This window comes from Polyodon spathula, chromosome 16 (genome assembly GCF_017654505.1).
Source record: "Polyodon spathula isolate WHYD16114869_AA chromosome 16, ASM1765450v1, whole genome shotgun sequence".
Lineage (NCBI taxonomy): Eukaryota > Metazoa > Chordata > Actinopteri > Acipenseriformes > Polyodontidae > Polyodon > Polyodon spathula.
In genome coordinates this window covers 37399281-37426963 of record NC_054549.1, presented here as the reverse complement: position 1 = coordinate 37426963, position 27683 = coordinate 37399281, and the positions used below count along the sequence as shown (strand labels likewise).

At 43.3% G+C, this 27683-nt stretch overlaps 3 protein-coding genes across 4 annotated transcripts; 2 read left to right on the top strand and 1 right to left on the bottom strand.

Moving 5' to 3' along the window:
• The first annotated feature begins 100 nt into the window (after positions 1-100).
• Positions 101-7107, top strand: LOC121328260 (BLOC-1-related complex subunit 6-like). 2 transcript variants are annotated; one of them, XM_041272846.1, is made up of 6 exons: positions 101-199; positions 1068-1201; positions 1978-2500; positions 3706-3860; positions 4215-4298; positions 4866-7107. In XM_041272846.1, the coding sequence occupies exons 2-6, from the start codon at positions 1121-1123 to the stop codon at positions 4989-4991; spliced, it is 969 nt and encodes a 322-aa protein (XP_041128780.1). In that variant the 5' UTR covers positions 101-199; positions 1068-1120; the 3' UTR covers positions 4992-7107. The 2 variants fall into 2 exon arrangements, with proteins under 2 accessions (XP_041128780.1, XP_041128779.1); XM_041272845.1 differs by having other exon boundaries at positions 1068-1623.
• A 640-nt stretch (positions 7108-7747) lies between these two features.
• On the bottom strand, positions 7748-10078 carry LOC121328334 (toll-like receptor 9). Its single transcript, XM_041272952.1, has one exon. The coding sequence runs from the start codon at positions 8924-8926 to the stop codon at positions 7748-7750; it is 1179 nt and encodes a 392-aa protein (XP_041128886.1). The 5' UTR covers positions 8927-10078.
• A 2832-nt stretch (positions 10079-12910) lies between these two features.
• Positions 12911-26245, top strand: LOC121328259 (hyaluronidase-2-like). Its single transcript, XM_041272844.1, has 5 exons — positions 12911-13188; positions 21221-21782; positions 22888-23298; positions 23952-24041; positions 24473-26245. Exons 1-5 carry the CDS (start codon positions 13169-13171, stop codon positions 24869-24871), a joined length of 1482 nt encoding a protein of 493 aa, XP_041128778.1. The 5' UTR covers positions 12911-13168; the 3' UTR covers positions 24872-26245.
• The last annotated feature ends 1438 nt before the right edge of the window (positions 26246-27683 follow it).

Sequence of the window (27683 nt, the reverse complement as noted above, 5' to 3'; positions counted from 1 at the left end):
TTCGGGTCTATCTGACCCGACCCCCCCCCCCCCCCCCCATAATATTTTAGGACTTTTCCTAGATTGGGGTCATCCAATAAAGAATGTCAAACATACGGAACTAAAGACTCATGCCATCGTTTCTGTTATTGTTACACGGAAGATTAACTTGATAGGACTCTGTTTCCTGGCAACGTTCATTCGGCAAGGAGGAGCAGAGGTATGTTTGTCATATTATTTTTTATTTAATTGTTAATATTAAAGGTGGCTTTGGGAGATACTGCAACTTTCTCACGCTGTAGAATAAAATTAAATTCAAATAAGGGCTGATTACGTTTTACGAGGTTAATAACTAACAGGTTTAGCCTATAGGCCTTGAGTGTGCGATGCAGCCTCGGTCTCAGAGACAGTCTGCCTTGTTTTTACGACGACAGTTTCTGTCTTAAACTACAGTTACGTCCCATAAGCAAATACGAAGTATCGCTAGTGATTACCGCAAGGGATTCAAACATGTTATACGCACTTAAAATAAAATAAAATACATCCATATCAATTTAAGACGGGCCAAACAACCCCAGTGATTCGGTTCTTACTGCTTCTCCTTTTTGATCTTATGTATGATGCCCACGAAAGGCTGCAAATGTTACCGTGCAAATGCTTGGCCAAGAAATTGTTAGTAAATATCAGACTGTTGTTAGATAAATAAAGCATACAAATAAAAAGTTTCTTTTCAGATTGCCTCGACAAGGTTGTTTTAGTTTTAATAATGACCAAGGTTGGGTGCAGCACGGAAACGTTTTCTTACAGCAGGGTTCAAGTATGTTTTAAAAGAAAGTTGCTGCTTTTGACAGTAGAATATTCCTCGGGTACTATTACAGAAAGACTGTAAATCCACAATAGCAATGCGAGAGAGATAGATGCATTGTTTTTCCCCTGCTCTTGGCTTTTGTCTGCTGCACTTGCACGTAAAATCATTTTCAGGATTATTTTTCAAGTAAATAAAAAATAAAGCCTGGTTGCAAAGGGTTTGTGATATGTGAAAGAGTGGTAAGAGATAAGAGGCTGCTTCACATTGTCTCCTGTTGCAGGAGGTGAGGAATGAGCTTCTCCCCTGCGAGTGGCACAGCAGCCAACGGGTTAGATGGAGCCGCCGCTTCAGTCTGTCGGAGTAGAGAGGGAGGAGACCCCGCGGGATCAGAGCTGGCCTGCCGGGGCTGCGATGGTGAGCAGAGCCCACATGTGCTGTCCCCTAGTCTCAGCCAGGACAGGGGCAAGGCTTCCCGTTCGGTATTAGCGTTCGCGAGCGGTGGCACTGACCCCGGATCTCAGGATTCGTTACTAGTCTCACAAAATAGGGAGCGTGTCCCCTGTGAGCATGGAGGAAGTGTCAGTACAGCGGGTTTAAAAAGCGACATGCTTTCTTCAGTCACTGACGGGAGAAACAAAGACTGTGGGCCAGAAGGGAGGCGAGCGGGAAAGCCAGCAGAACGGGAAACGATCTCTGTTTTGAGATGTTTAAGCGTGTTGACAGAACCTCACCGGAGTGTTGTGGAGGAAGGGAGTTCTGGGGATGAAGAGAAGAGTTTGGAGAGAGAGGAGGAGGAGGAGGAGGAGGAGTGCAGAGAGACAGATGACACCCCAGAGGTTAGTGTCAGCGAGGCTGTTGTTTTTCTGTAACTTTTTATCATTCGTTTACTATCTGTTTGTCATTACTTTACAGCAGTCTTTACACTTTTCTTTTTATTTCTCATTGTTAGAGTGGTGTTCCATGATGGGTACAATGAAAAATGTATCTTTGCTCTGACTTACATGGTGTCTGTTAGTATGTCATCCGACTATTACGCTATCAAAAGTGCTAGATTTAGAAATACAAAAAAAACAAATCCAATAAATGCAATTTCAAACATTTCGACTAGAAGTAATCCGATTTGTTTATTTATATATTTTAAGTTTCTGTTAGTAATTCTAACTGTTAATACATGTCCCTTTCCTTCACAGCTGAGTGCGGCTAGCACACCACCGGACATCCTAGCAGATGACAAAGTCGAGACAGGCCTCTGCAATGAGAGACGGGGGAGCTGGGAGGCTGAAGGGTTCAGAGAAGGGGAGGGCAGGCAGTTGCCAGAATCGCCAGAGGGCTCCCCAAACCCCATACAGAAGAACAACCTCTTCAACCAGGTCCCTGACCCATCTCCACCAGAAGCCCCCAGCCTGCCCACGTGCCCCCAGCACATCATGGCCCAGGTGTATGTGTGCAACGCCCCAGTGGGGGGAGCCGCGCTGCCGTGGGGAGACCGTGAGAGGATCGTGGGGAGGCTACAGGACAGTAAGAGCCTGGATGGGATCAGTCAGGTGTGTGGGGGAGCACGGTGCAGGGAGCGGCAGCCGGAGGGACGCAGGGCCACTATCTCCAGCGCCCTGGAGCTGGAGGGGACGGTGAGCCACGATGGGGACCTCACACACTTTGTAGCCAATAACCTGCAGCAGAAAATCAAGATGAGCTCTCGGCAGAGCCTGGACTGTAAGTGAGATTTGCGGGCTGGGGAGGGGGCGTGAATCTCCAGTAGGGCAGTAACGCAGGTTGAAGCTGGGACTTTTGGAGGTTTGGAACACGTTCCTGAATGGCAGTTTGAACCTTTATTTGATTTGTTTTTTTAATTAAAAGATCCTACATCACTGGTGATCCGTATACAAAAGGATTGAAACAGTTGCATGCTGTTTCAAAATTCTGCAAGACTAGTTATGTTTTCATTATTATAATTTCTGTATCTGTATGTTCATTTCATTTTTAAAGTCATTTCTTAAAATGTAAAAAAAAAAAAAAAAAAAAAAAGTTTTATTATTGACACTTTGGGGGGGTGGTTGTGGGGGGGCATTTATTAACTGCCAAAAACAAGGCAAGGACTGCATTCGAGCACAATCAGTAAATGCTCACTCATAAATAGCAGGAAGAATTTGTTGATAGACTTTCTTTTCTGTCTGTTTATATGAAATGTCCCTGTATTTCTCAAGGGTTGAGATCAGCTGGCACCTGTTCATAAATTACAAGACTGAAGGAAACCAGAAACCCGAGATATAATTGTTTTCCTGTAACTCACTGAAGAGGCCCATCTATTCTTTTTTATAAGACATGGATACCCTCGTGATGCTAATATTAAAGAGGATGAGGTTCAGTACAGTTGGGTTTTTTAAACGTAGTGTTTCGGGGTTGTGCGGACGTTCTATGTCATCATCCGTTTCTCAAGTTTCTCTGAGATACGAATCTACCAGCTTTACATCCTTTTTTTTTAAATGTATTCTCATTTTGTTGATCATTAATGAACATTTCTGTACTGTGGGTGTTGCTGAGTGATTGAAAACGATACATTATGTGTTTGAATTGAAAGTGAATTGAAAGTTGAGGAGTCAAATGGGTCACAGTTCCAATATATTTTCCTCTAGAGGAAGGATCACTTTTTGACATCACAACTATGGTATTATAGCTTTTTTTTAGAATGGCTCAGGATTCAAATATGGCTTTCATCCATGCATTATATAAATTCAAAAACAGCAAACAGCTCTCCAAGGAGAATTGGGATCCATCAGAATACTAGAAATACTTAATTAGGAAGAAAAGTAATTGACAAAACTCACTATTGTAATAATTAGCTACATACTCGCACACACGCACACGCATTTCTACCTCTATGTATCTGTCTATGTGACTCTCTCTTGTCCTTCCTCTAGCTGATAGCTCCGTCCGCAGCCGGGGTTCTCAGAGGAAGCTGGTGGATATCCCCCCGATAGACCCTGCTGTTCTGCAGGACCTGGAGAGGCACACGCAGGATGTGGCGCAGAGTGTGGAGCTCATGATGAGGAGTCTCAACGGCACAGTTCAGAACGTACGTACACACGCGCATGCTTTCCACGTACAGTGCTGCCTCTTCATTGTGCTGTCTCAGCATGGATTAACAGTGAATTAACCAAATCAGTGAACGGTCAAATCGTGAAATATCAAAGGGAGCACTGTGCTGGATTGTTCACTCGCGAAACAGACACCTAACGTAGAGCAGTGTATTTACCACAATAACGGTACACAAAAGAAGAAAATACATTTTTTTATTTTTATTATGATTCCGGTTTCGCAGCAGATTGATGGTGACAGCAAGTTGAATTGTTGAGATTGTGATTCGGAAAATCTAGTGGTATCTGTTTCATAGCTCCTGATGGCTCACTCGTAACTTTTCTCTCAACAGATGACCGCTCTGAGCGTTGGCTGCATTCAGACGTACCGCGATTCTGTGGACAGTCTAGGGGAGTCGGTGGACATGAGTATAAAGGTGAGTCGATTACTTTGTGAAGTTTGCTGTTATGTTTTTGTTTTTTTTAAATTTGATTTTTGTTTTATAAAGATTTAGATGGGGATGCTTCCACATAATGTTCTTATTACACTTGTATCTAAAGGTAACATTTACATATGTTTGTACTGTAACAAAAAATGCAAAAACCTGCTATATCCTGCACTGTTTAATTGAAGAAATGCACAGTGCTGATATTTTTCTACCCAATGCTAATATGTCAACTTTCTAGATCTAGAACTGAGCAATTAATCCACAAAGCCTCAGCACCTCTGTACCAGCCAGTTGATTTTTGTATGCAGAATGATGACCGGAAATTGTATATCTAACAACCAGGGTGATCAAAGTGCAGTCTACAGCATTAGTTATCCTCAATAGTGGGTTGGTGGATTGAGGACGATCACGGCAGGTGACTTTTGACACTTGCATAAAGTGAACGAAGCATGACAGCAGTTGTCATTTGATGTTTTATCATTTCCTGTCACTTGTTAAACTGGTTATGTGTCACTGAGTTTAATTTTGGTCTGCTGTCCCCATTCCCTCCCCAAGGGAATGTATACCCTGATGGCTCGCTGTGAGGAGTTGGACAGATCCATGCATCCCATCCACTTGCTGGCAAAGCAAATCCGCGATATCAAGCGCACCCTCGAGGTGTTGGAAACCGTCTGCAAGTAGCTGCTTGGGGATTGGGGGCAGCTGTAGCAGTGCCCTCTCCTCCAACCCTGGAAACCCATCTTTCCCTACCTCGCTCTCTCTCTCTCTCTGCCGTCCTCCTTTAAGACCCCTGCACCCATGCAAGCTGCTTCGCTTTGGGGTTTAGAAGACTGTGTTTTCATTGCACTTAAGTGGAGCAGGGATGAGTGAAGTCTGCTTCCCACGAGAGATGAGAGTTCTCTCCCTGTGGTGTAGTGCATATATAGAAGTACAGTTGGGGGGAGTCTCGCAGATCTGTCAAGATTTGTAAATAATGCTTTAAGATTGTTGCTTCCAGGTGTTTTGGTACAGCCTAAAATCTTATACATATGTCACGTACACAGTTTTAGCTGTATTTAGAAAACCTCTTATCCAGTTGTGGAATTTGTATGTGTAATCCTCAGCAGAAGTTCTTAAGGGAATCGGAGTCTATTTTTGCATGAGATTTGACTTGATTTGTTGAAGTAATGATAAAAACTCTGCATGTCCAAGAAGTTATTGAAAATGCCATGAATGTTTTTTCACAGCACTCACATAGATTGGCTTCTTTACTATCTTGGGAACCAATTGTTTGGTTTTGCTAAAAGCAAAGCATTAGCATTTGCTTTGCTATGCAGTGGATGAAGGGTGTTGTTACCTACTTTTTATTACTTTTTCACCTCTATCATGTCTTTGGGGGAGTGTGTTACTAAAATACCTTGTTTTCATTTTCTGTTAACTCGAGCGTTCTGGATCTGTGAGACTCTGCCTGTGTATAAAGTACAAGCAACCTAAAAGAACATCTTCAGTTCTCAAGCCGCCTTGGCTCCTACACACCCATCGCAACCTGCAGAATTGCACTTGTCTGTGACACTGATTAGAACTGGCCATGCTGGCTGCTAATAGACTGATTGCCTGTGTGGAACTGTTGCCATGTCTTTGTTTTAGGGGCTCATCTCTGATGTCCCCCAAGCCCTCTGCAGTTGGATGGGTTGCCTTGCTATCGGAGGATGGAGATCTGTGTAAGACTCACTCACTCACTCGCTCACTCACTCGCTCACGACAGACAGGCATCGACAGTATGGAGGCAGTCCCCGGCACAGTGAATTACTAACAGCACTTACTCTGTACAGTCATGACCGGTTCTGTAAATAGTGACTTAACTTGAGTTTTCTTCTGTTTTTATTTACTGTTTGTCCTAATTGTATATTTTAAAAATAAACAAAAAAGACACAATAAATGTACAAAGTTTATGAAGTTTTCCCAGCTTTTTGTTTATTATAATATCTTTTTTTATATATAGCCTTTCATAGTGGATCACCATCACACAAAGCGCTTTACAGAGGTAGGTGGTGAACTGTTTTAGATCGGTCAGCATTTTTCTGTTTTGTTTTTTTTTTATGAAAGAAATTACATACAAATTGTGGTATTGTTTTACAAAATTACACTCACAGTAAGTCAGTCAGTCTGACCCAAAGCCTCTTTCTTCCCGTCACTTTCATTTCTTGTGGTTGTGGTTTTCCTTGGCTTTAGTTTCATTAACTGACAATATGTGGCTGCAAAATAAATGATCAGACAAAGGAACCTAAGACACCTGTTGCCTTTAGACTTCCCTTTTTCACCTCTTAAAGAGTTTACTACAACCCCTCCCCACCTCTTGTATAATTTATTAACTCTGAGTTGGGTTGTCACAAGGGATGCATCTTATTAACACACTTGTTTGTATCTGATTAACCAATTTGTTATATAAAAATGGAAGAAACTAATCCTCTCGAAATTAATTGAGTATACTTCCTTTAAAATAATTGAGGCACACAAGTTTGAGCTTTTGAACATAATTATTTGTTTTTAAATGCGTACAGCACAATTTGTAAAACACACTACATATTATATACTCTGTATCCTTATGAAATGTTATAATCGGTTTAAATTATATGATTTTTAGTGAAAATGAATGAATTGTCAAAGGGGCTATTTGACTGCAGTGTGATCCTGGCTGAGCATCCTTTAAAATTGTGTGATCAAGTGGAAACCTAAGAAAAGAAGTCCTACACATGAAGTATATGCCTTTCGGATATAAATTATTGGCAGGCAATAACAGCAGTAGTCTTTTTGTGTACACTTGTTCTCTTGGCTGTATAAAATGTAAAAAATAAATAAATAAATAAATAAATAAAATAATCCAGACAGGACCCTTTTTCAGCCCTCAAAGCTCAGGCTGAAGTTGTGGTCGTAGTAGCGCTGGTTGTCCTTGCTGAGGACGCAGCGTAGCCTGTGCCAGAAGTAGCTCTGACCACATGGGTTCTGGGGCCAGACGAGAACCGTTTCCCTGCAGAGGAGCCTGCGAAGATGGAGATAGTGAGAGCTTTTCAGCGCTCTCTCCAGGAGAATAAAGACCACGACATCGTTCTTGTCATCCAGCAGCCGTTGTTGGGCCATGAAGAAGGTCTCCCTCAGGATCCCTCACATAGGCTGTCCCTTGGAGAACACGAACACTGTTTTCTTGCTATTTTGGACAGTGTTGTACAGGTTCTCAATGGAAGAATGTCCCGGGACCCAGTCTCCTTCTTTAGGCACAGCCTTAGCCAGTGGATCCCAGTCTCCGCCAGATGAACCCTGAGCTAGCTGTAGACCCAGTCTGACACAGGCCCTTGTTCCTTGTTGAACACAACGAAGGCATCGAAGTCTTTGCTCTCGGTGCTTTTCGTAAAGAGCCCCCAGGATCGGGCAGACCAGATATAGAATGTGTACCACACGTCTCAGCCCAGGAACTGTTTCAGCATTGGTATGATCACGAAAAGAAGAGTCAAGAGGAACGAGGAGGAAAACAAGAACACATTGTGGCTGTCTGGGCAGACTAATGTGCCGCTGCTGAAGATGCTTTTGTCTTTCAGCAGGTCAGGGCATGGCACCTGGTTGGTCAGGAAGGGAATGGAGATGTTAAACCTGCTTACCAATTCAAAAAAAATGGAGTCGCATGTGCAGATCAAAGGGTTCATCCTGATGTCGAGCACACTCAGTGTCCTCAACAAGCTATCGGCGAACTCCACTCTTTGCATCAGATTGTAGCTCAAGTTGAGGCTGGACAGCATTGTAGCATTGTGGAAGAAGTCTTTCTCGATTGTGCTAATCTTGTTGACACTTACGGTAAGTTCGCGGACGGTAGCGTTTACCGGAATAAAGCTGCTGGGCACCATGTTTTTAGACAGGGTCACGAAATAGTTGTTGCTCAGATCGAGAACGTCAAGAAAGGGGAGATACTTCAGTGTTTCCCAAGGGAAAGAGGTGAGTTCGTTTTTTTGGAAGTACATTGCTTTTAAAGTCGACGGCAGCTTTTGTATGACCTTTGAAGGTAAGCATGTGAGATGATTCAGTGATAAGTCCAGCCTGGTTAAATTGTTCAGATTCTTAAAGAATTTGAAGTAGATTTCAGTGGGCCACATGATGTCCTGGCGGTTGTCTCTGAAAATGAACTCCTTTATCGAGGTGCTGTACACGCGCTGTGAGATCCTGGCAGAGATGGAATTGAAGCACAGGTTTAGGACCCTGAGGGAGGAAAGCTTTGCAACAAAGGCTAACTTGTGCCCCATCCCATTCAACATGAAGTGGTAATTGTTGTTGCTCTTGTCCAGCACCTCCAGACTTCGCAGCTCAGAAAAAGCCCCTTCAAAGTACAAGTTAATCCTGTTGTATGAGAGATCCAGAAATCTGAGGTTCTTCAGGTTAGTAAACTGGTTCCCGTCGAACGCCTGACTTATGCTGTTGTGAGACAGGAGCAGACACTTAATGTCCTCGAAACCTTCAAACAGCTCAGGTTGGATGAAGATGAGGTTATTCTTCCTCAGATTCAACATCTTGTAGGGGCTGCACCTTTGAAGCATGGAAATTAATGTTTGCTGCTCCTCTGGGTAGTCACTCTGAATCCCTGTTGTGTTCATGTCTGCAGGACCGAAGGAAAGTAGTTTCCTATGGGATGGAGTAACACCTGGAAATTCTCTGCAGTTCTGACAAATGATTTCATTTTCAGAAAGACCAATGTACTTGAGGGAAGTCTTGTTGGCAAAGAGCTACAGGTTGAGTTTGTCGATAAAATTAAGCCGAAGCTCTATTCTTTTCAGCCTGAGGAGTTTGGCTAGAGGTCTAATGGAAGCCTCATCCACACTCTGAAAGAAGCAACCAGTGATGGTCAGCTCTTGCAATGCTTTCATGTGATTGAAATCATCAGAGGTAGAGCTTATGGAAAGTAGTGTTGTTGTTATAGTTAAACGAGAGGTTGAGGTTTGACACAGCTCTGAAAGGCCGGTTCTCCTAAAAGAAAACCAGAATCATTATCTGTCTCCTTGGCAAGGAAGTTGTTAGAAAGTTCCAGAACCTCTAGATTCACCAGTTGCATGAAAAAGGACTTGTTGAGCGAGGAAAGAGAGTTATTGTTCATGCGACTCTTTCAAATTGCTTTAGAATATTGAAAAACAAGCAACGCTGCAGCCTTAAAGTTCAAGTGGAAATACACTACATACACTTCGGGATTGAATAAGTAAGAAATAGACAAACCAGAAATAGAAATTTTCAGTCAGTGAATATGTGCAGCTGACACCCAGACAAGGAAGCAGCTTGGCTCTGCACTCTGTGATATTCACAGTGAGCTTAGAGACTGTGGTTCCCATTCTATAAAACATGATTTTCTAAAACATTAGAGGACTCATAATAATATTGCGACCTACCATGCTGTAAGATCTGCTGAAAGCACAGTCCACCTCACACAGGCAAAGCAGCCCCAGTGTCTGATCTTTATTCACATGAGATGCCCCGTGGGTTTCATGTGCTTCTCTTTTGTGTTGTTTTGATTTCTTCTTTAAATGTATAACACAGAAAGAAAATCATGCTTCTTATTTTAGTCCTGTAAAGGAAATAGAAACCATATTTATATATATATTTTTAAAAATATATATAATTAAAACTGCTGATAGTATTGCGACAGCTCAGAAAATATCCTGCTGGGGAATGCAAGTCTGATTAGGAACGGTTTTGTTTTGGTTTTTGCAAAGAAAAAAAATTGTTATACTTTATTTTTAATAGTATACATAACGTGGAATTATGTTTTGGGAAGTGTTAATTCATTTTACAGAATAAAGCAGAACTAATAAAGAAATAAAATATAGACTGATTTGTTGTTGTGGTCGGAAACAACAGGATGAAAGACATCAAAAATATACGTTGCACGTGTACGTTTTATGCATTATGCATGGGTCATACATTATCGTTCTTAATGGCTCTGTTTGCATGCCAAGAGTTTTTTTACTGATCAATGCCTAATGATCTAGTCTCATCTGGGCAGGTCATAAGTTTATCTTTTTGTGGCATTTTGCTTCCGCTATTTACTGTGCCACAAACCTAATTATTATCCGATGGACGGTCCGCAGGTGGAGAATTTTAAGCATAATAGAAACCGATCCTTTTCATTAACCGTATTGGTGACCTGATTAGAGAAGCACAAAGCCTATTTGACTATTGATGTTCCACCTCCTGTATATTATCTAACTCTAACCCTTCCCAATCCCAACTCTACCTAAACCTTAATCCTAACCCTTACCCCAACCCCAACCCTAAACCTAACCCTAACTTAAAAAACCTAATGTTTACTTACTTCACAGTCACATTGCCGTTGACTCTGGGCCACCTTGGGGATTCCCAATGACAAGCCCTGGGACAGAACCTTAGGGGAACTGATTCCCTCCATGATATATACGCCTCCTATTTTATATTCGATTAATATTCAGTAAATAAAATGATATTGGTCGACACAGTCAAGGTTCACTGAAAACAAACTCTTTACAGACCAGATGTCCGCTGAGCAATTTGTTCATAGAATATATGGGTTCTGCACTTTATGGATTCGCTTTTAAATGGAAGACGTTAAGTGCTGTGCTTCTTTACAGTTTGTATAATGTTTCCTTCCTGTTTGATAATGGACTGTCCCTTCTCATCTGCCTCAACCCCCCCCCCCAACACACAAACACATTCTCTCCACTTACTGTTTTTAGATACTGTCTGGTTTAAAATGATATAGGTGGGTGGTTCAAGTACAGGCAGATTCATGACCCCTAGTGTTTTGAAGACATTCCTCTCTGTAAATGGAAATTAAGTTGTCAAGACTTACCCACCCCCCCACCCCCCCGGACACACATTTTGAGATGTTCTGTTTGGACCTAAAATATCATGCATGTAGCCTTGGTCCCTTAGTGCATCCACTTCCACTGCAGCTCAACTACACATGTTCTCTTTGTGAAGTTTGGGGTTTGAGACCTGACAAAGTCACTTCAAGAAAAGCCTTTACAAATCTGCTTGCAGTTTTCCCTTATAGCAGCATGGCTTCCGATCAAGCCTTTACATGTTTTATATAATGTCGATGTGGCCTGCGGAGCTTATCAATGCTGTTATTGAACTCCACGTTCTTTAGGCTGCTTGTTTAAATCATTTTCTCAAAAGCATGTGCTAGCACGCTTACAAATTCTTGACGAATTTTCCTGAGAGATCCACTTTGGAACATGTTTATGAATGTATCCCTTGAGATGGCTGATTATGTCTCCTGTTAGAATTCTGAATGTTGACTGCACCTAGTGGACATGCATCCTATCCTAACAATGTAGCTGGGCTTTACTAGCCTCAAGCGAAGTCCACGGCCCCTTCTGTTTTAAAAGCAGTGCTTCTCAAGTAACCCTGCCGGGCCCCAAGCCTGCATTGCATTCTATTGCTCCTACAGTGGGAAAGACAGCCGTCTCTGAGGCTTTTGATAGCTTGTTTTACTCACACAGAAGTCTTTGTGTTTTCGTGCTCCGTTCTAACAAAAGAAGTGCAAATAACTCTTGCTCACAGAGGGGGCCGTACTCTGATCACCGTATAGTGCACTGCAACCTCTTATAAAATCAGAACTGTTAGTGAAATGTTAAAAACAGTTTGAGCAGAAAGTGCTGCACAATGCTGTGTGTGTGCATGGGTGGTGGCCGTCTGGAGTAAAGTGTCTCGTGTGTTTTCTGTCCTGTCACTCCCACAGCAGATGGCTGATTGTGTCATCAGTGGGCAGTCTCCTGATGAATGGAGCAGGGCTGCAGTGGGACGAGGAGGGGGAGGGGAGGTTGCAGGAACCACTCTGAGGGGACAATGCCATCCCGGCACTGCACTTGACCCATCAGCTGGACGTCATGCCTGCTTCACAGCAGCTGGGCCTCCCTGGAGCATGTAGAGTCCAGTGTGAGCTGTGTACGGTGACTGGGGCGAATGCCAGCTGTACAGCGACAGTCGACACCCTTTGGCACCCGTGGATAACCCTTATTGAGACTCTTCAGATCTATCTCATTTTAGAAACATTACAATCAAAAACTATTTCTTTGGGGAGAAATTTAAAAAAAGGTATGGGGGGGGGGGGGGGGGGGGTGGAACTGGATAACCCACAAACATTTCAGGTCATAGGGATAGGTTATCTTTAATCTTTTACTAAATTGAAAATGGAAAGCTTTAAGGTGCCATTGTGTGCCGTAGGCAAACATGGTTGGGAGAGTCACCAGAGTGTGAGCCTGTGTCAGCTAAGTGACGAGGGGAGACAGAGAGAGAGAGAGAGTGCTGGGTTAGCATACGGTGTATTCCTGGACAAGGGAGGGGGCCTGCAGGAGAGCAGCTGTTCCCCTCAAACATGGAGCGAACCACTTCAGCCAAAGGGGGATTAACAGGTACAGATTTATCCATCACTAGTTCTTTACAAGGCTCAAGTGGTCTGTTCCAGTTTACTAGCAGTGCTTCTCTTGCACACAGAGTCAGTGGCCGCACACACAGACAAGCCCGGTAACAAGAGTGAGTAGGATTGTAGCGGAATGAGATTAGGAATGTCAGGGTGGGGTGGGGTGGGAGGGGAATACTGGAGTGCAAAGGATTGCCATGTACCTGACTTGCTGTGACACGAACTCAGAAGAGGCTTCTGTTTCGAGGAAGGGACGGGATACACGGGGACAAAGGATTGCCAAGTACCTGACTTGCTGTGACAAGAACTCAGAAGAGGCTTCTGTTTCGAGGAAGGGACAGGATACATGGGGACAAAGGATTGCCAAGTACCTGACTCGCTGTGACAAGAACTCAGAAGAGGCTTCTGTTTTGAGGAGGGGTTTTTCTTTCAAGAAAAGCACACAGGGATGGCTTTTACTGGCTGCCGGTAAGTTAACTGCTTGGTTTATTGCTTGATTTAATTTTCTAATTGGAGTTGACACACACACACACACACATGCACACCTGTAGGAGTCTCTGGCAAGACCAGGCTGCAATGAGAAAGGGTGAATAGTGACGGTAGGAATGCAGTGGGAGATGAAAAGATGAATGATGCAGTGGGAGTAATGTACAGGCAAGACCGGGGTTGCAAGTGTCCATACAGGGGACAGAGTAAACATAACCAGTGGAACATACATTATATTATTTTTCTTTCTTTCTTCAAATTTACAAATAAACCAGTCATCAGGATTGACTTATATATTTATTAATTCTCCTAGACATTACTTAAATAAATAAAAAAAATGTAGTTACAGCAACTGCAAAGATTTCAATAAAATACAATAAAAACAGAACAGCTCTGCTATCTTTTGCTTTTAAACGTATGACTTTCAAGTGTATTGATTAATTTTGAATATGATAGACAAGGTAAGTGTATTGATTAATTCTGAATATGATAAACAAGGTAAGTGTATTGATTAATTATGAATATGATAGACAAGGTAAGTATTGATTAATTATGAATATGATAGACAAGGTAAGTGTGTTGATTAATTATGAATATGATAGACAAGGTAAGTGTACTGATTATGAATACGATAGTTATGATAAGTGCATTGATTAATTATGAATATGATAGATAAGGAAAAGCCTCAAGGTCTCAATATCTTCATTTGAACACTGATAAAGTGGGAACATTCATCAGCCTCACTGTACAGTCCCTTAGAAATTTTACCTGTGATTGAGTGAATATGAAAGGTAGTTGTGAAGAGATGTTTACTTCAGGAAACTCATGGAATCCTAGACGTCGCAGAATTCTGCTGGGTTTCCTTTCTGATTAGAACGCATCCCCTCTTTCAGTTGTTTCGTTCCTTTCTCAGAGAGACTGGGTCTGCCCAACTTCAAGGTTCGGTTTTAGAAGCTTTGAATTGTGCTTTTCTTCACTCACTGATGGATGAATTAATATTTAATGCTTTCAGCACAGCCCTGAGACACTTCAGTGCTCTGGGGTATAAATAAACATGAGGGCCCTGCCACAGCTCACTTCACAGTCCAGCAACTTTTATTCCTTAACTCAGTGTATCACTGCAGAGCATCAGGAACAAGCAGCCCTGCCTGACAACACGTGAAGGAGGGAGCCTATCACCTACTCACTGAACAAGAAGAGGTTTGCTGTGCGCCCCCTTTAACAGCTTTAATTAGTAGCACACCTGTGTAATTCTGTGGGCGGGAGGATAAGGATATATATATATATTAGTGTGTGTGTGTGTGTGTATATACAGCTATGGGCAAAGCTTATGCGCCAGCCTATAGAATTAACACATTTTGCTTTGTGTTAAATAAAATATGTAAATTATGTTCATATAGTTTTTGTTTTAATTTTAGGTGATGCAACACCTTTGTCCTTAGCTGTATATGTATGCATTTATTTCTTCATGTCATTGTTCCTTATTTTAGAGTCCATAAAACGTATCTGTGCAGAGAATTTTAGGGTTAGGGTTATGGTTATCAGTAGGTTTATATCTTTGTAAAAGACATTTAATTTAGGAGCATATAAGCAGTCTTATGAAGCTTATTCTTATTCATTCCAGGATTGGAATTGCTGTTTTCTCCTTTCACAGTTGTAGGTAGTCTGGAATCCCCATGGGACTCAGAAACCATCCTTCTTACTTATTTACTTACTAACTGCTCTTGACATTATGTGCTGCACAGTCTCTGAGAGCAGCTGCTTCTACTAACAAGATTCCATAGTCAGATTCCATAGTTACAGCTACCTGTGGATACTTAACACAACAACAGCTGCTGCAAAATGTGCCACCTTTATTTCCTAATACAGGTGACACAACAAATACAGCGTTGCCCAGAAGTAGCGACCCTCTCTGCTAATTCCATGTTTCAGGGAATAGACAATGTTTTTGCTTCCATGTTTCAACACTGGGGTGGGGACAGCAAGCTTATTGGTTCAGCCCCTTCCTAATCCAGTTGAGCATTGCTGGATGCTACATCGAGGTGAAGAGCTTGCAAGTGAAAAGAAAACCAGCATTGAGCAGTTTTGAAATTCATCTGCTAAGAAGACAAATCCGTGCAGCTCGCAGTAGCCTTATTTTATATTGCTTCATATGTCTACACAGGCAGGCATGATTAATTATGCCTGTTGTGAAAGAGCTCGGTCCCCAATTAAGGGATCTAAAAACCCACAGACAGATCAGTGCCAGTAAAGTACTGTTTAATTGCTATGTAATCACTTACATTGTATTTACAGTGCACTTAGCACCCCTGTCTAAGAATCCTAGGATAATCCACTACAACTGATAACAGGATTACTTATTGCAAAAAAATAAAAATGAGTAAACATCTCTCTAAAAGTGCAGTACAGCAAAGCAAAGCATTTGTGCATGCTACAGCACAGGTAAGCTGAGTGTTTAAGAAAACGATGCATAGTGAAACCTGTCTAATCCAACAAATTGTGTCGAATTATAGATTGTGCTGGATTACAGAGCTGCTGTAAAATATAATACTGTACCCAAAAGAATTGGTTTCAACGACACACTATTTGAACACTTTGAAACTCCAGTGCAGAGCAGACAGTAGGGGTGCTGTCCAGGTATGCCCAGTAATTCAAGAATTGGATTACTTTCCTTTGGCTTTTTAGCACACAACATATTTCGTTATACATTTAGAAAGAAAAAGCACAAGACTCTGCCTGGACTGCACAGTCAGATTTCCATTGATGTTAAACAGATAAGACTTACACATCATGTCGGATTCCAGAACAGACAGGTTCCGGATGGTAGAGGGGCTCACACCATTCATTTCAATAGAGATTTAGTCAAGACCCAAGAATGATGCCGAATTTACAGAATGCTTGTTTGTAGAGAGGCTTATCAATGTACTATATATATAGTCTATATCATAGTAGGATAAGCACTGGTCTCTATTAAGGGAGCACCCAGCACTGGAGTTGCGCCCAGCAGTTAAAGGGTTACCTTCTGTCACGCTCCAGGAGACGAGGTCATCACTTGTGAGCAGGGAATGCATGTGGAGGCCGGTCGCTATGACAACCTTTCTAATGTTAAACCTGGCGGCCTTGAGGACGGGGCTCAAGTTACACTCGCAGCGCGAGCTTCTGGGGAGAGGAGTGGGTGCTGAGAGCAGGGGGATCAAACAAGGCTCTTACTCACTGTCCCTTGCCTGGATCGTCACGCCTTAATAATATCTGCAGGCAGGCAGTCCACTTCTTTGCAGTTTCACTTCGAACAGAACAGACATGTGTTGACTTTCACTGCTATTTCTTTTTTTTGCATAGATATAAAATTTCACTCATTTGGATGAGCTGACCTTTGCATCTCTATATCCATGTAGAACAATGAAACACTTTACATTAAGTGTCTCTATTTACTGAAACACTTTACATTAAGCGTCTCTATTTGCTGAGTAAATACATGTGTACTTGCACATCATTACAATGTTATTTGCATAGTTGCAATGCACTTCATGTGTACATGTTTTTGCATGATATATGTAAGTACACAATGCAATCAGAAAATGATTAGCGTTGTATCGTGCACAGATATTCTCTTTCAGTGAGCTTGCAGAGAGAAGCAGCAGCTGTTTGGACTTCAGTCTGTGCAAAGAGTATCACTCAGCTGTGACAGATTCAGCAGCTCCCCATGCTGGGATGAATCTGATTCCTGACCATCTCGTCTCTAATGAAACACTGCCCTGTCTGTCAGATAGGCAGCCATCCATCAGTACGTTCTCCATCACGCCGGGCTCAGTTCAAATAGCTGTCTAGACTGGGAAAAATCCAAATCAATGCAATAGTAAAGATTTGGATCACAATGTGATTAACACATCATCATCGGTGCCAAACTGTAACATAAAAGAAAAATGCATTTCTCTAAAAAATACATTTTCAGTACAAGCTGTGCATTCTGGCACTGAGGATGTGATACAGTCATTGCTTTTACATTAGTTGTGATAAGGAGCCGGACGCCTGTTCATTTTAATTTCTGCCACTGCTAGTAAATTTTCATTTTCCATGTTTGCTGCAAATGACCTTTCTGCACAGAAAACAAAACAAGCTCATATGTAAGATATTGGGTTGTAAATATTGCACCCCCTCCTCTTTCTCACTGTGAGAGCGATCTGTTCAAGCTGAGAGTGACACTCTCTCACTGTGAGAGGGATCTGTTCAAGCTGAGAGTGACACTCTCTCACTGTGAGAGGGATCTGTTCAAGCTGAGAGTGACACTCTCTCACTGTGAGAGGGATCTGTTCAAGCTGAGAGTGACACTCTCTCACTGTGAGAGGGATCTGTTCAAGCTGAGAGTGACACTCTCTCACTGTGAGAGGGATCTGTTCAAGCTGAGAGTGACACTCTCTCACTGTGAGAGGGATCTGTTCAAGCTGAGAGTGACACTCTCTCACTGTGAGAGGGATCTGTTCAAGCTGAGAGTGACACTCTCTCACTGTGAGAGGGATCTGTTCAAGCTGAGAGTGACACTCTCTCACTGTGAGAGGGATCTGTTCAAGCTGAGAGTGACACTCTCTCACTGTGAGAGGGATCTGTTCAAGCTGAGAGTGACACTCTCTCACTGTGAGAGGGATCTGTTCAAGCTGAGAGTGACACTCTCTCACTGTGAGAGGGATCTGTTCAAGCTGAGAGTGACACTCTCTCACTGTGAGAGGGATCTGTTCAAGCTGAGAGTGACACTCTCTCACTGTGAGAGGGATCTGTTCAAGCTGAGAGTGACACTCTCTCACTGTGAGAGGGATCTGTTCAAGCTGAGAGTGACACTCTCTCACTGTGAGAGGGATCTGTTCAAGCTGAGAGTGACACTCTCTCACTGTGAGAGGGATCTGTTCAAGCTGAGAGTGACACTCTCTCACTGTGAGAGGGATCTGTTCAAGCTGAGAGTGACACTCTCTCACTGTGAGAGGGATCTGTTCAAGCTGAGAGTGACACTCTCTCACTGTGAGAGGGATCTGTTCAAGCTGAGAGTGACACTCTCTCACTGTGAGAGGGATCTGTTCAAGCTGAGAGTGACACTCTCTCACTGTGAGAGGGATCTGTTCAAGCTGAGAGTGACACTCTCTCACTGTGAGAGGGATCTGTTCAAGCTGAGAGTGACACTCTCTCACTGTGAGAGGGATCTGTTCAAGCTGAGAGTGACACTCTCTCACTGTGAGAGGGATCTGTTCAAGCTGAGAGTGACACTCTCTCACTGTGAGAGGGATCTGTTCAAGCTGAGAGTGACACTCTCTCACTGTGAGAGGGATCTGTTCAAGCTGAGAGTGACACTCTCTCACTGTGAGAGGGATCTGTTCAAGCTGAGAGTGACACTCTCTCACTGTGAGAGGGATCTGTTCAAGCTGAGAGTGACACTCTCTCACTGTGAGAGGGATCTGTTCAAGCTGAGAGTGACACTCTCTCACTGTGAGAGGGATCTGTTCAAGCTGAGAGTGACACTCTCTCACTGTGAGAGGGATCTGTTCAAGCTGAGAGTGACACTCTCTCACTGTGAGAGGGATCTGTTCAAGCTGAGAGTGACACTCTCTCACTGTGAGAGGGATCTGTTCAAGCTGAGAGTGACACTCTCTCACTGTGAGAGGGATCTGTTCAAGCTGAGAGTGACACTCTCTCACTGTGAGAGGGATCTGTTCAAGCTGAGAGTGACACTCTCTCACTGTGAGAGGGATCTGTTCAAGCTGAGAGTGACACTCTCTCACTGTGAGAGGGATCTGTTCAAGCTGAGAGTGACACTCTCTCACTGTGAGAGGGATCTGTTCAAGCTGAGAGTGACACTCTCTCACTGTGAGAGGGATCTGTTCAAGCTGAGAGTGACACTCTCTCACTGTGAGAGGGATCTGTTCAAGCTGAGAGTGACACTCTCTCACTGTGAGAGGGATCTGTTCAAGCTGAGAGTGACACTCTCTCACTGTGAGAGGGATCTGTTCAAGCTGAGAGTGACACTCTCTCACTGTGAGAGGGATCTGTTCAAGCTGAGAGTGACACTCTCTCACTGTGAGAGGGATCTGTTCAAGCTGAGAGTGACACTCTCTCACTGTGAGAGGGATCTGTTCAAGCTGAGAGTGACACTCTCTCACTGTGAGAGGGATCTGTTCAAGCTGAGAGTGACACTCTCTCACTGTGAGAGGGATCTGTTCAAGCTGAGAGTGACACTCTCTCACTGTGAGAGGGATCTGTTCAAGCTGAGAGTGACACTCTCTCACTGTGAGAGGGATCTGTTCAAGCTGAGAGTGACACTCTCTCACTGTGAGAGGGATCTGTTCAAGCTGAGAGTGACACTCTCTCACTGTGAGAGGGATCTGTTCAAGCTGAGAGTGACACTCTCTCACTGTGAGAGGGATCTGTTCAAGCTGAGAGTGACACTCTCTCACTGTGAGAGGGATCTGTTCAAGCTGAGAGTGACACTCTCTCACTGTGAGAGGGATCTGTTCAAGCTGAGAGTGACACTCTCTCACTGTGAGAGGGATCTGTTCAAGCTGAGAGTGACACTCTCTCACTGTGAGAGGGATCTGTTCAAGCTGAGAGTGACACTCTCTCACTGTGAGAGGGATCTGTTCAAGCTGAGAGTGACACTCTCTCACTGTGAGAGGGATCTGTTCAAGCTGAGAGTGACACTCTCTCACTGTGAGAGGGATCTGTTCAAGCTGAGAGTGACACTCTCTCACTGTGAGAGGGATCTGTTCAAGCTGAGAGTGACACTCTCTCACTGTGAGAGGGATCTGTTCAAGCTGAGAGTGACACTCTCTCACTGTGAGAGGGATCTGTTCAAGCTGAGAGTGACACTCTCTCACTGTGAGAGGGATCTGTTCAAGCTGAGAGTGACACTCTCTCACTGTGAGAGGGATCTGTTCAAGCTGAGAGTGACACTCTCTCACTGTGAGAGGGATCTGTTCAAGCTGAGAGTGACACTCTCTCACTGTGAGAGGGATCTGTTCAAGCTGAGAGTGACACTCTCTCACTGTGAGAGGGATCTGTTCAAGCTGAGAGTGACACTCTCTCACTGTGAGAGGGATCTGTTCAAGCTGAGAGTGACACTCTCTCACTGTGAGAGGGATCTGTTCAAGCTGAGAGTGACACTCTCTCACTGTGAGAGGGATCTGTTCAAGCTGAGAGTGACACTCTCTCACTGTGAGAGGGATCTGTTCAAGCTGAGAGTGACACTCTCTCACTGTGAGAGGGATCTGTTCAAGCTGAGAGTGACACTCTCTCACTGTGAGAGGGATCTGTTCAAGCTGAGAGTGACACTCTCTCACTGTGAGAGGGATCTGTTCAAGCTGAGAGTGACACTCTCTCACTGTGAGAGGGATCTGTTCAAGCTGAGAGTGACACTCTCTCACTGTGAGAGGGATCTGTTCAAGCTGAGAGTGACACTCTCTCACTGTGAGAGGGATCTGTTCAAGCTGAGAGTGACACTCTCTCACTGTGAGAGGGATCTGTTCAAGCTGAGAGTGACACTCTCTCACTGTGAGAGGGATCTGTTCAAGCTGAGAGTGACACTCTCTCACTGTGAGAGGGATCTGTTCAAGCTGTGAGTGACACTCTCTCACTGTGACACTCTCCATTTAAAAACAGACAGTCGACATTTTTGAGGTTTTCAAAGGAGACCTGGTCAGAAGGTGGCATAATAATAATAATAATAATAATAATAATAATAATAATAATAATAATAATAATAATAATAATAATAATAAAAAAAAAAAAAAAAAAAAACATGCACAATTAATACAACCGATCCATCAGATCAGATTACAAGAAACAATTTAGGAGCACCAGCCAAAATAAAAACACTACTATTTTTTGGTTTGAACTTGAAAGGTATCGAGTCAGTAAGATTCAGTTCTTTCTGTTTATTCCAAGATTATGGAGCTAGCAAACGGAAAGCCTTTTAGACACTGCCTTACAAACTATAGATTAAGAAGGGGCTCTAACACTATCTGTTCCCATTTAGGACCATTGGCAGCGATGAAGAGCCTCAGTTGACTGTTCACTTTATCCCGCGGAGTGCGCTGAGCTGTCGTTCAGCCCTGTGCCTCGCCCTTATCCTGCAGCTCTCTCAGTCCCAGCCTGCGAAGCGTGCCGTGCCTCCGCTGGTGCCAGACGAGCCCTTCCTGGTGTTCTGGAACGCCCCAACGCAGCAGTGCCAGTCCCGGCACAAAGCCCCGCTGTCTCTGGAGAGCTTTAATATCCTCTCCAATCCGGAGCAGGCCTTCACCGGGCAGAGCGTGGCCATCTACTACTTCGACCAGCTGGGCTTGTACCCTTACTACAACAACCTGAGCCAGCCGGTGAACGGAGGGAGCCCACAGAACAACAGCCTTCGTGATCACTGTGACAAGATGGTGGCCGACGTGGAGCACACCCTGCCATGGCCGCACTTCTCCGGGCTGGCCGTGGTGGACTGGGAGGAGTGGCGCCCCCAGTGGGTCCGAAACTGGGGCAGCAAGGACATCTACCAGCACAAATCAAGGGAGCTGGTGAGGGGGCTGCACCCTGACTGGCCCGCATACAAGGTATTGCAAAGACTGCACTGGTGAAGTTTAACCATATAACACGGTGTAACAATTTTTTTTTTTTTTTTTGTTCCTGGGTAGTAAGTGTTATTTCCTAATTGCTTATGCCTCAAAAGTATAGAAAATGGCTATTATTCCCCACAAACTTTGCTTTTGTGACCAGGACAGTGATATTTAAAAAAAAACGGGCAAATGTGTGTCTTTTTGTTCACATAAAGTCAGAAAAAAACAACATACGAATCCAAATTAACATGTATTTATACTCAAGTAATACAAAAATGACTACAAAAGATTTAGAAGTGAGTAGTTTTTCGAGATTTACAATTATACTGTAATGTGTACTGTGTATTTACAGTATAATCGTAAATCTCGAAAAACTACTCGTATTGGATTCGTATGTTGTTTTTTTCTGACTTTATGTGAACAAAAAGACACACATTTGCCCGTTTTCCCATTGGAAATAGTGATATTTTGAAATATCACTGTCCTGGTCACAAAAGCAAAGTTTGTGGGGAATAATAGCCATTTTCTATACTTTTGAGGCATAAGCAATTAGGAAATAACACTTACTACCCAGGAACAAAAATTGTGTTACACAGTGTAATCTACGCTCATGTGTTTTGAAATTTACTCACGCGTGTAAAACGGCGTACACACAGACGAGCATTTTTACACAGTGCTCCCTCGATATTTGATAATCTGTTAAATTGGTTAGTTTGCTGTTGACAGTAAATTGTGTAAGTCTTATATTTTTAGCCCTTCACTAATTCTCTGTTCTCAATAGTTTGTGTTTTTTTTATGTGTGAGTCAGATAGAGAGAGATAGACTGAGAACTGTGTTCTATAAATACAGACAGTGTCTTATTGCTCAGTGTGTAAAGCTGTGGGCATTTCCAAAGACCTTCCGCTTGTGGAGAAAAGATGAAGATATATGTTCAGATTTAGTTTGTATTCTAAATGTGGTTCTCTTCTTTCAAGTGGCAGCTACTGTACCCATTTTCAACTACCAGAATTATAACTAAACCACATAATACTCACATATTATTAACCCTAAAATTTCCTGATAATAATACCTCTTGAAAGTCAGTGAGTTGTGCTGTGCTCAGGTGGAGCAGCAGGCGAGCTGGGAGTTCAACACAGCAGCCCAGCGCTTCTTCACCGAGACCCTCCGCCTGGGCAGGATGCTGCGACCCCAGGGCTGGTGGGGCTTCTATCTCTTCCCAGACTGCTACAACCACGAGTACAAGAAAGGCTTCCAGAACTACACAGGACAGTGCCCCCCGCTGGAGGTGCAGCGCAATAACGAGCTGGCCTGGCTCTTCGCTGAGAGTAAGGCGCTGTACCCCTCTGTCTACCTGCCCGAGGTGCTCCAGTCCTCACCTCAGGGCCGGCTGTACACCAGGGCTCGCCTACGGGAGGCACTCAGGGTGGCAGATCTGCCCGACTCGGACTCCTCGCTTCCCATCTTCGCCTACACCCGCCCCTTCTACGCCTACTCCCTGACTCCCCTCACAGAGGTGTGTGCGCACATGTGCAGTTTATTCAACAGCTCGGTGAAAAGGGGGTTATTTTGGTACCTTTTGAAATTTGTTTTTTAATAGTAGAAAAAAAAAAATTTAAGTAAAAAAAAATCTTGAATTAAAAAAAAAAATGAGGTTAACAAATAAAAAATATGAATATCTTCAAGGCCTTTATGATTACAGTATGCACAGTCTATACCAGGGGTGTCCAATCCCAGCCCTGGAGGGCCATTCCACTCCAGGTTTAACAGGTAAAATGAGATCATAAACTACTTCAGGGTCTGGACAGTGGTTTAATCGGTTCAGTTTAAACAGTTTAGAATGGTTGGATCAAAGATCAGGAATAAAAAGGGCAAACTTTGGCCACCCCTGGTATGTAGTATAGCTAAGCTATCAAACCATATATATATATATATATATATATATATAAAAAAAAGTGTGTCATGTCTGTCATCTGGTGGCTAACAGCAGTACTGCAGTCTGAAACTGGGCCTAGATCTTTAGATCAGGTAGTAATACAGAAGTTCTAGAAATTAGATGGCACTAAAGTGGTGTGACAGTGAGAGCTTCTCCAGGTGCAGGTGAGTGGTCTTCCCCCTGCTGATGCTTTCCTCATGCACAGTCTTGACTTGGCGTTGTCTGTGTTTCAGACAGACCTGGTTTCCAGTATCGGAGAGAGCGCTGCACTGGGAGCCAATGGGGTTGTCCTCTGGGGTGGCATCGACTACTCACGCAACCGGGTAAGACTTCCTCAATGGAAGCTCTACTCAGCCCTGCACTGTGGGCATTGGGAGACGGGAGCAATGGTTAACGAGGGCAGTATTCAACTGAATGCTATTTCATTGGATTGAATTGATTTCAAATCATATCACTGATGTGTTTGTCAGATCGAAATGGATAGCAACAATATATAGTTAATGTATAACGTTCCAGCCTCACAGTCCCAGAAATGTGTGCAAAGAGGATGTATGAAGGGATGTATGTATTTTATTAGTAGCTTTTAGCATTTCAAATTTAGCACTTTACAGTACAGTATGAAAAGTATACGTGCCATGTTTAAGTTCTGGTCAGTTTACAAAAGGACAATAGAAAAGCTGTGATACAAACCGCTAGCTTGTTTTCTACAGCCTGACCCCTCTCTCAGACCTCACTGAGCTGCTTCCCTCCGCAGAGCAACTGCCTGATGCTGAACAGGTACCTGGAGCGCACGCTGGGGCCGTACATCGTGAACGTCACCACGGCGACCAGGCTGTGCAGCCGGCTGCAGTGCAGCGGGAGGGGCCGCTGCGTCCGGAGGGACCCCGGTGCTGACGTGCACCTGCACCTGGACAGCGAGAGCTTCAGCATCGAGGTGCGGCCAGGGGATGGTCCCGAGGACAGGAGGGTCAACGTGAGGGGACAGCTCACCAAGCCGGCCTGGGCGCGCATGAGGGAGCAGTTCCGCTGCCAGTGCTACCAGGGCTGGAGCGGAGAAGGCTGCGAGGGGCAGGACAGTCTGGGGACGAGGCCTCAGCAAGGCCACTTCCTCATCATTGCACTCCTGTGTACGGCGCTGAGCTGGCAGCTCTGAGGAGCACCAGGAGGATCGTCCAGAGATCCAAGAGATTCTAAAGATCTCAGTGTGTGTGTGTGTGTTCTCAGGGTAACAGATCCGCACACGGAATGCTGTCAAATATGGCATTTCATGTCAGCTCAGGAGCATCCACAGTGCTAACAGGTGAAGAACACCCACACGGTGTAAAATAGGGATGCGGATCTAGTGCATGTCTACAATTTTATTAACTGTTGGTGATCTGCGCACCTGCACTACACTACCTGTTGGACATTATTGTCTAAGGCGCAGTCAATCTCGTTGTTACTCCTGGTAACTGTTGAGATCCAGTGCTGCTGAGATCCAGTTTCTAAGCCTAGATTCAGGAAAGGTGTGTGTGTGTGTGTGGGGTGGGTGGGGGGTTCTTGCGGTCATTGATTTGAAACCCAGGCTCTGCCAACTCTTACCTCTCTTTCTCTAAATGCTACACCACACGGCCACACTCATTAACCTCAAGCCTGGCTCAACAGGGGGCTTATAGCCTCTTTATACAGTAGGACTGCTTTTCATCTAATCGTATACCTTCGATCTTGCTGGTCACCCTAGAGCGTGCTGACTTCCACTGTGAAAGAAGATATGCACTGTTATAGATCACTACTCCTCTGTTGAATTGCTGCCTTTTCACAACATGACCTGCTATAGGCAATTCTAATCCCAGGTGGAAAAGCTGATCTTTTTATTGTATTTATTGACACTATTAAAAGTTTACCATAGTAAAAGCATAGCAAAGTGTACTGAAGCACAAAGAGCAGGCAAGCAGGTAAAGAATAGTGAAGTATGGTAAAGCATATTAATAAACATGGCACACCAGTGTAAACTATGGTAAATGCATAGTATAACCATGGGAAAAGCATGAGGGAAAACTGCAAAAAATCTGTGCAAAGATACAGTGGTAAACATTTATAAGGGGAAGGCCACCAGCAGACCTGAGATGGTTTTTACCTCTGGAGATCTGTCCTTGTGGTTTTTGTGCGCCTCCACTAGGTACTTACACGCATTTTTAAAGTGAATATTTTCACTTTCAGGAGTGTTGACCACTTGTCTGTGCAGGACAGTTTCTTCAGATATTTGTGTGAATCCATCCTTTGACTTTCTAGCATATTCATTCAACCATCCAATGAAAAAGAACAAAGGATTTGCCAAAGAGACCATGTTAAGAACATTCATAGCAGGATCCTAACGCTGCTTCAAGTTTGCTGGATAAAGGTCATTCAGTGACAAAGCTGTCATGTGGTTTTCAGTGAAATTAAAGGGACAGGTTTACTAAGCTTTAGTTCCTGTGTAAAGTTTGCAACAGCATTTGTTTTAGTTTGGATTTTTTATTTTTTTTTTTAAAACTTCTCAACAGAGCAAATTTACATTTATTAAATACATTGAAATATTATTACAACAAAATAAGAAAGAAAAGAGATAAGATCCAGCTGAAAATGTTTGTATTGTTTTTCTACATTCAGTCAACAGAAAGTCATTTTTATTTGAAAGAAAGTCTTTTATAAAGGAGTTTAACTTCAGACAATGCATTCATTGTTATCACTTGTTATCAAAATAATAGAAATGTAGGAATGACTTTTTTGTCCGAGGTGAAGTACCGCATGTGGTGATGTCATCAGAGGCAGATGTGTCTTTATCAATTTTAAGGTGGTTGTGTTGTGCTTTTTTAAACACAGATGATGTTGAAACCAATCACCCTGCAGGAATGTGATACAATGTACATAAGATGTTATGATAAACTAGACTATTAGTACCTACATGGACTTAGGAATACAGCCTGCCATTAAACCTGTTTTCTGGTACCCAAGATTACACCTGAGACCTCCGCGTATTTCAGAAGCGTAGCTGTGATTTCTGAATGGGTAATTCTGATAAAGCTGGAGAGCAGCAAGGGCTGGGAAATGAAAGAACATCTGACTGGTTCCTACTGGATTCACGGCAAGTGTGGGAAACAGGGAGACACAAGCGCTGGACTTTTTTTGTTTTACTGCACTGCAAATGGGATTTCCTTTGTTGAGCAGTTCAGCCAGCTTCCTTGAATGAATGAGGCAAACATTGAATACTGATACAGCGCTGAGCAATAGTAATTAAAAACAATATAGTTAAACTAGAGAATGAAGCGCGATTCAGACCAAACCCTTTAAGGAAATAATGAGGCACTCCGAGAAATATTTTCAAAATGTTACCTACAGTCTTTAATTAGCTCCTTTTTTTGAAACCAAAACAACTAAGTAATATAGTTAGCATAGTTAATAATAGTTATCGTAGTTCTCTTGAGCACGGTCAACTTGTTTCTCAGATTGGTAACATCAATGTTGATTGCTCTCGTAAATGATCCCCAAAAAATAGGACTGAAAGTAACGCTTTGAAAATATTCCTCTAAGTGTCGAGGTGTTTCCTTCACATATTGTATCAGGGTAACATTGCAGCAATTCTTGAACATCATTTGTTCTAAAGCACAGAACTACAGTGTGTGATGTTATTTTGGTTCTGAATCACCTCTATCAAAGCAGTCTTACTGTAGCTGTCTCTAAAAGTACATTTATTTCAGACTTTCCTTAGCAAGCTAATGCAAAAGAATGCATAGTATGATGATGATGATGTTGGTGAAGTAGTTGGATCTTCATTCCCATGCCAGACTCCCAGATCCCTTCATTTCAACACTTCAGCACCAAGTTACAGTCAATCTTGTGAAACCCACCACAGCAGAACCAGTATCTGAAGCCCTTGTGTGGTAGTGAGCCTTCATCTGCCTTCAGAAAGACTTCTGGTCAGAGGGTCAGACAGTGGACTCTACCAT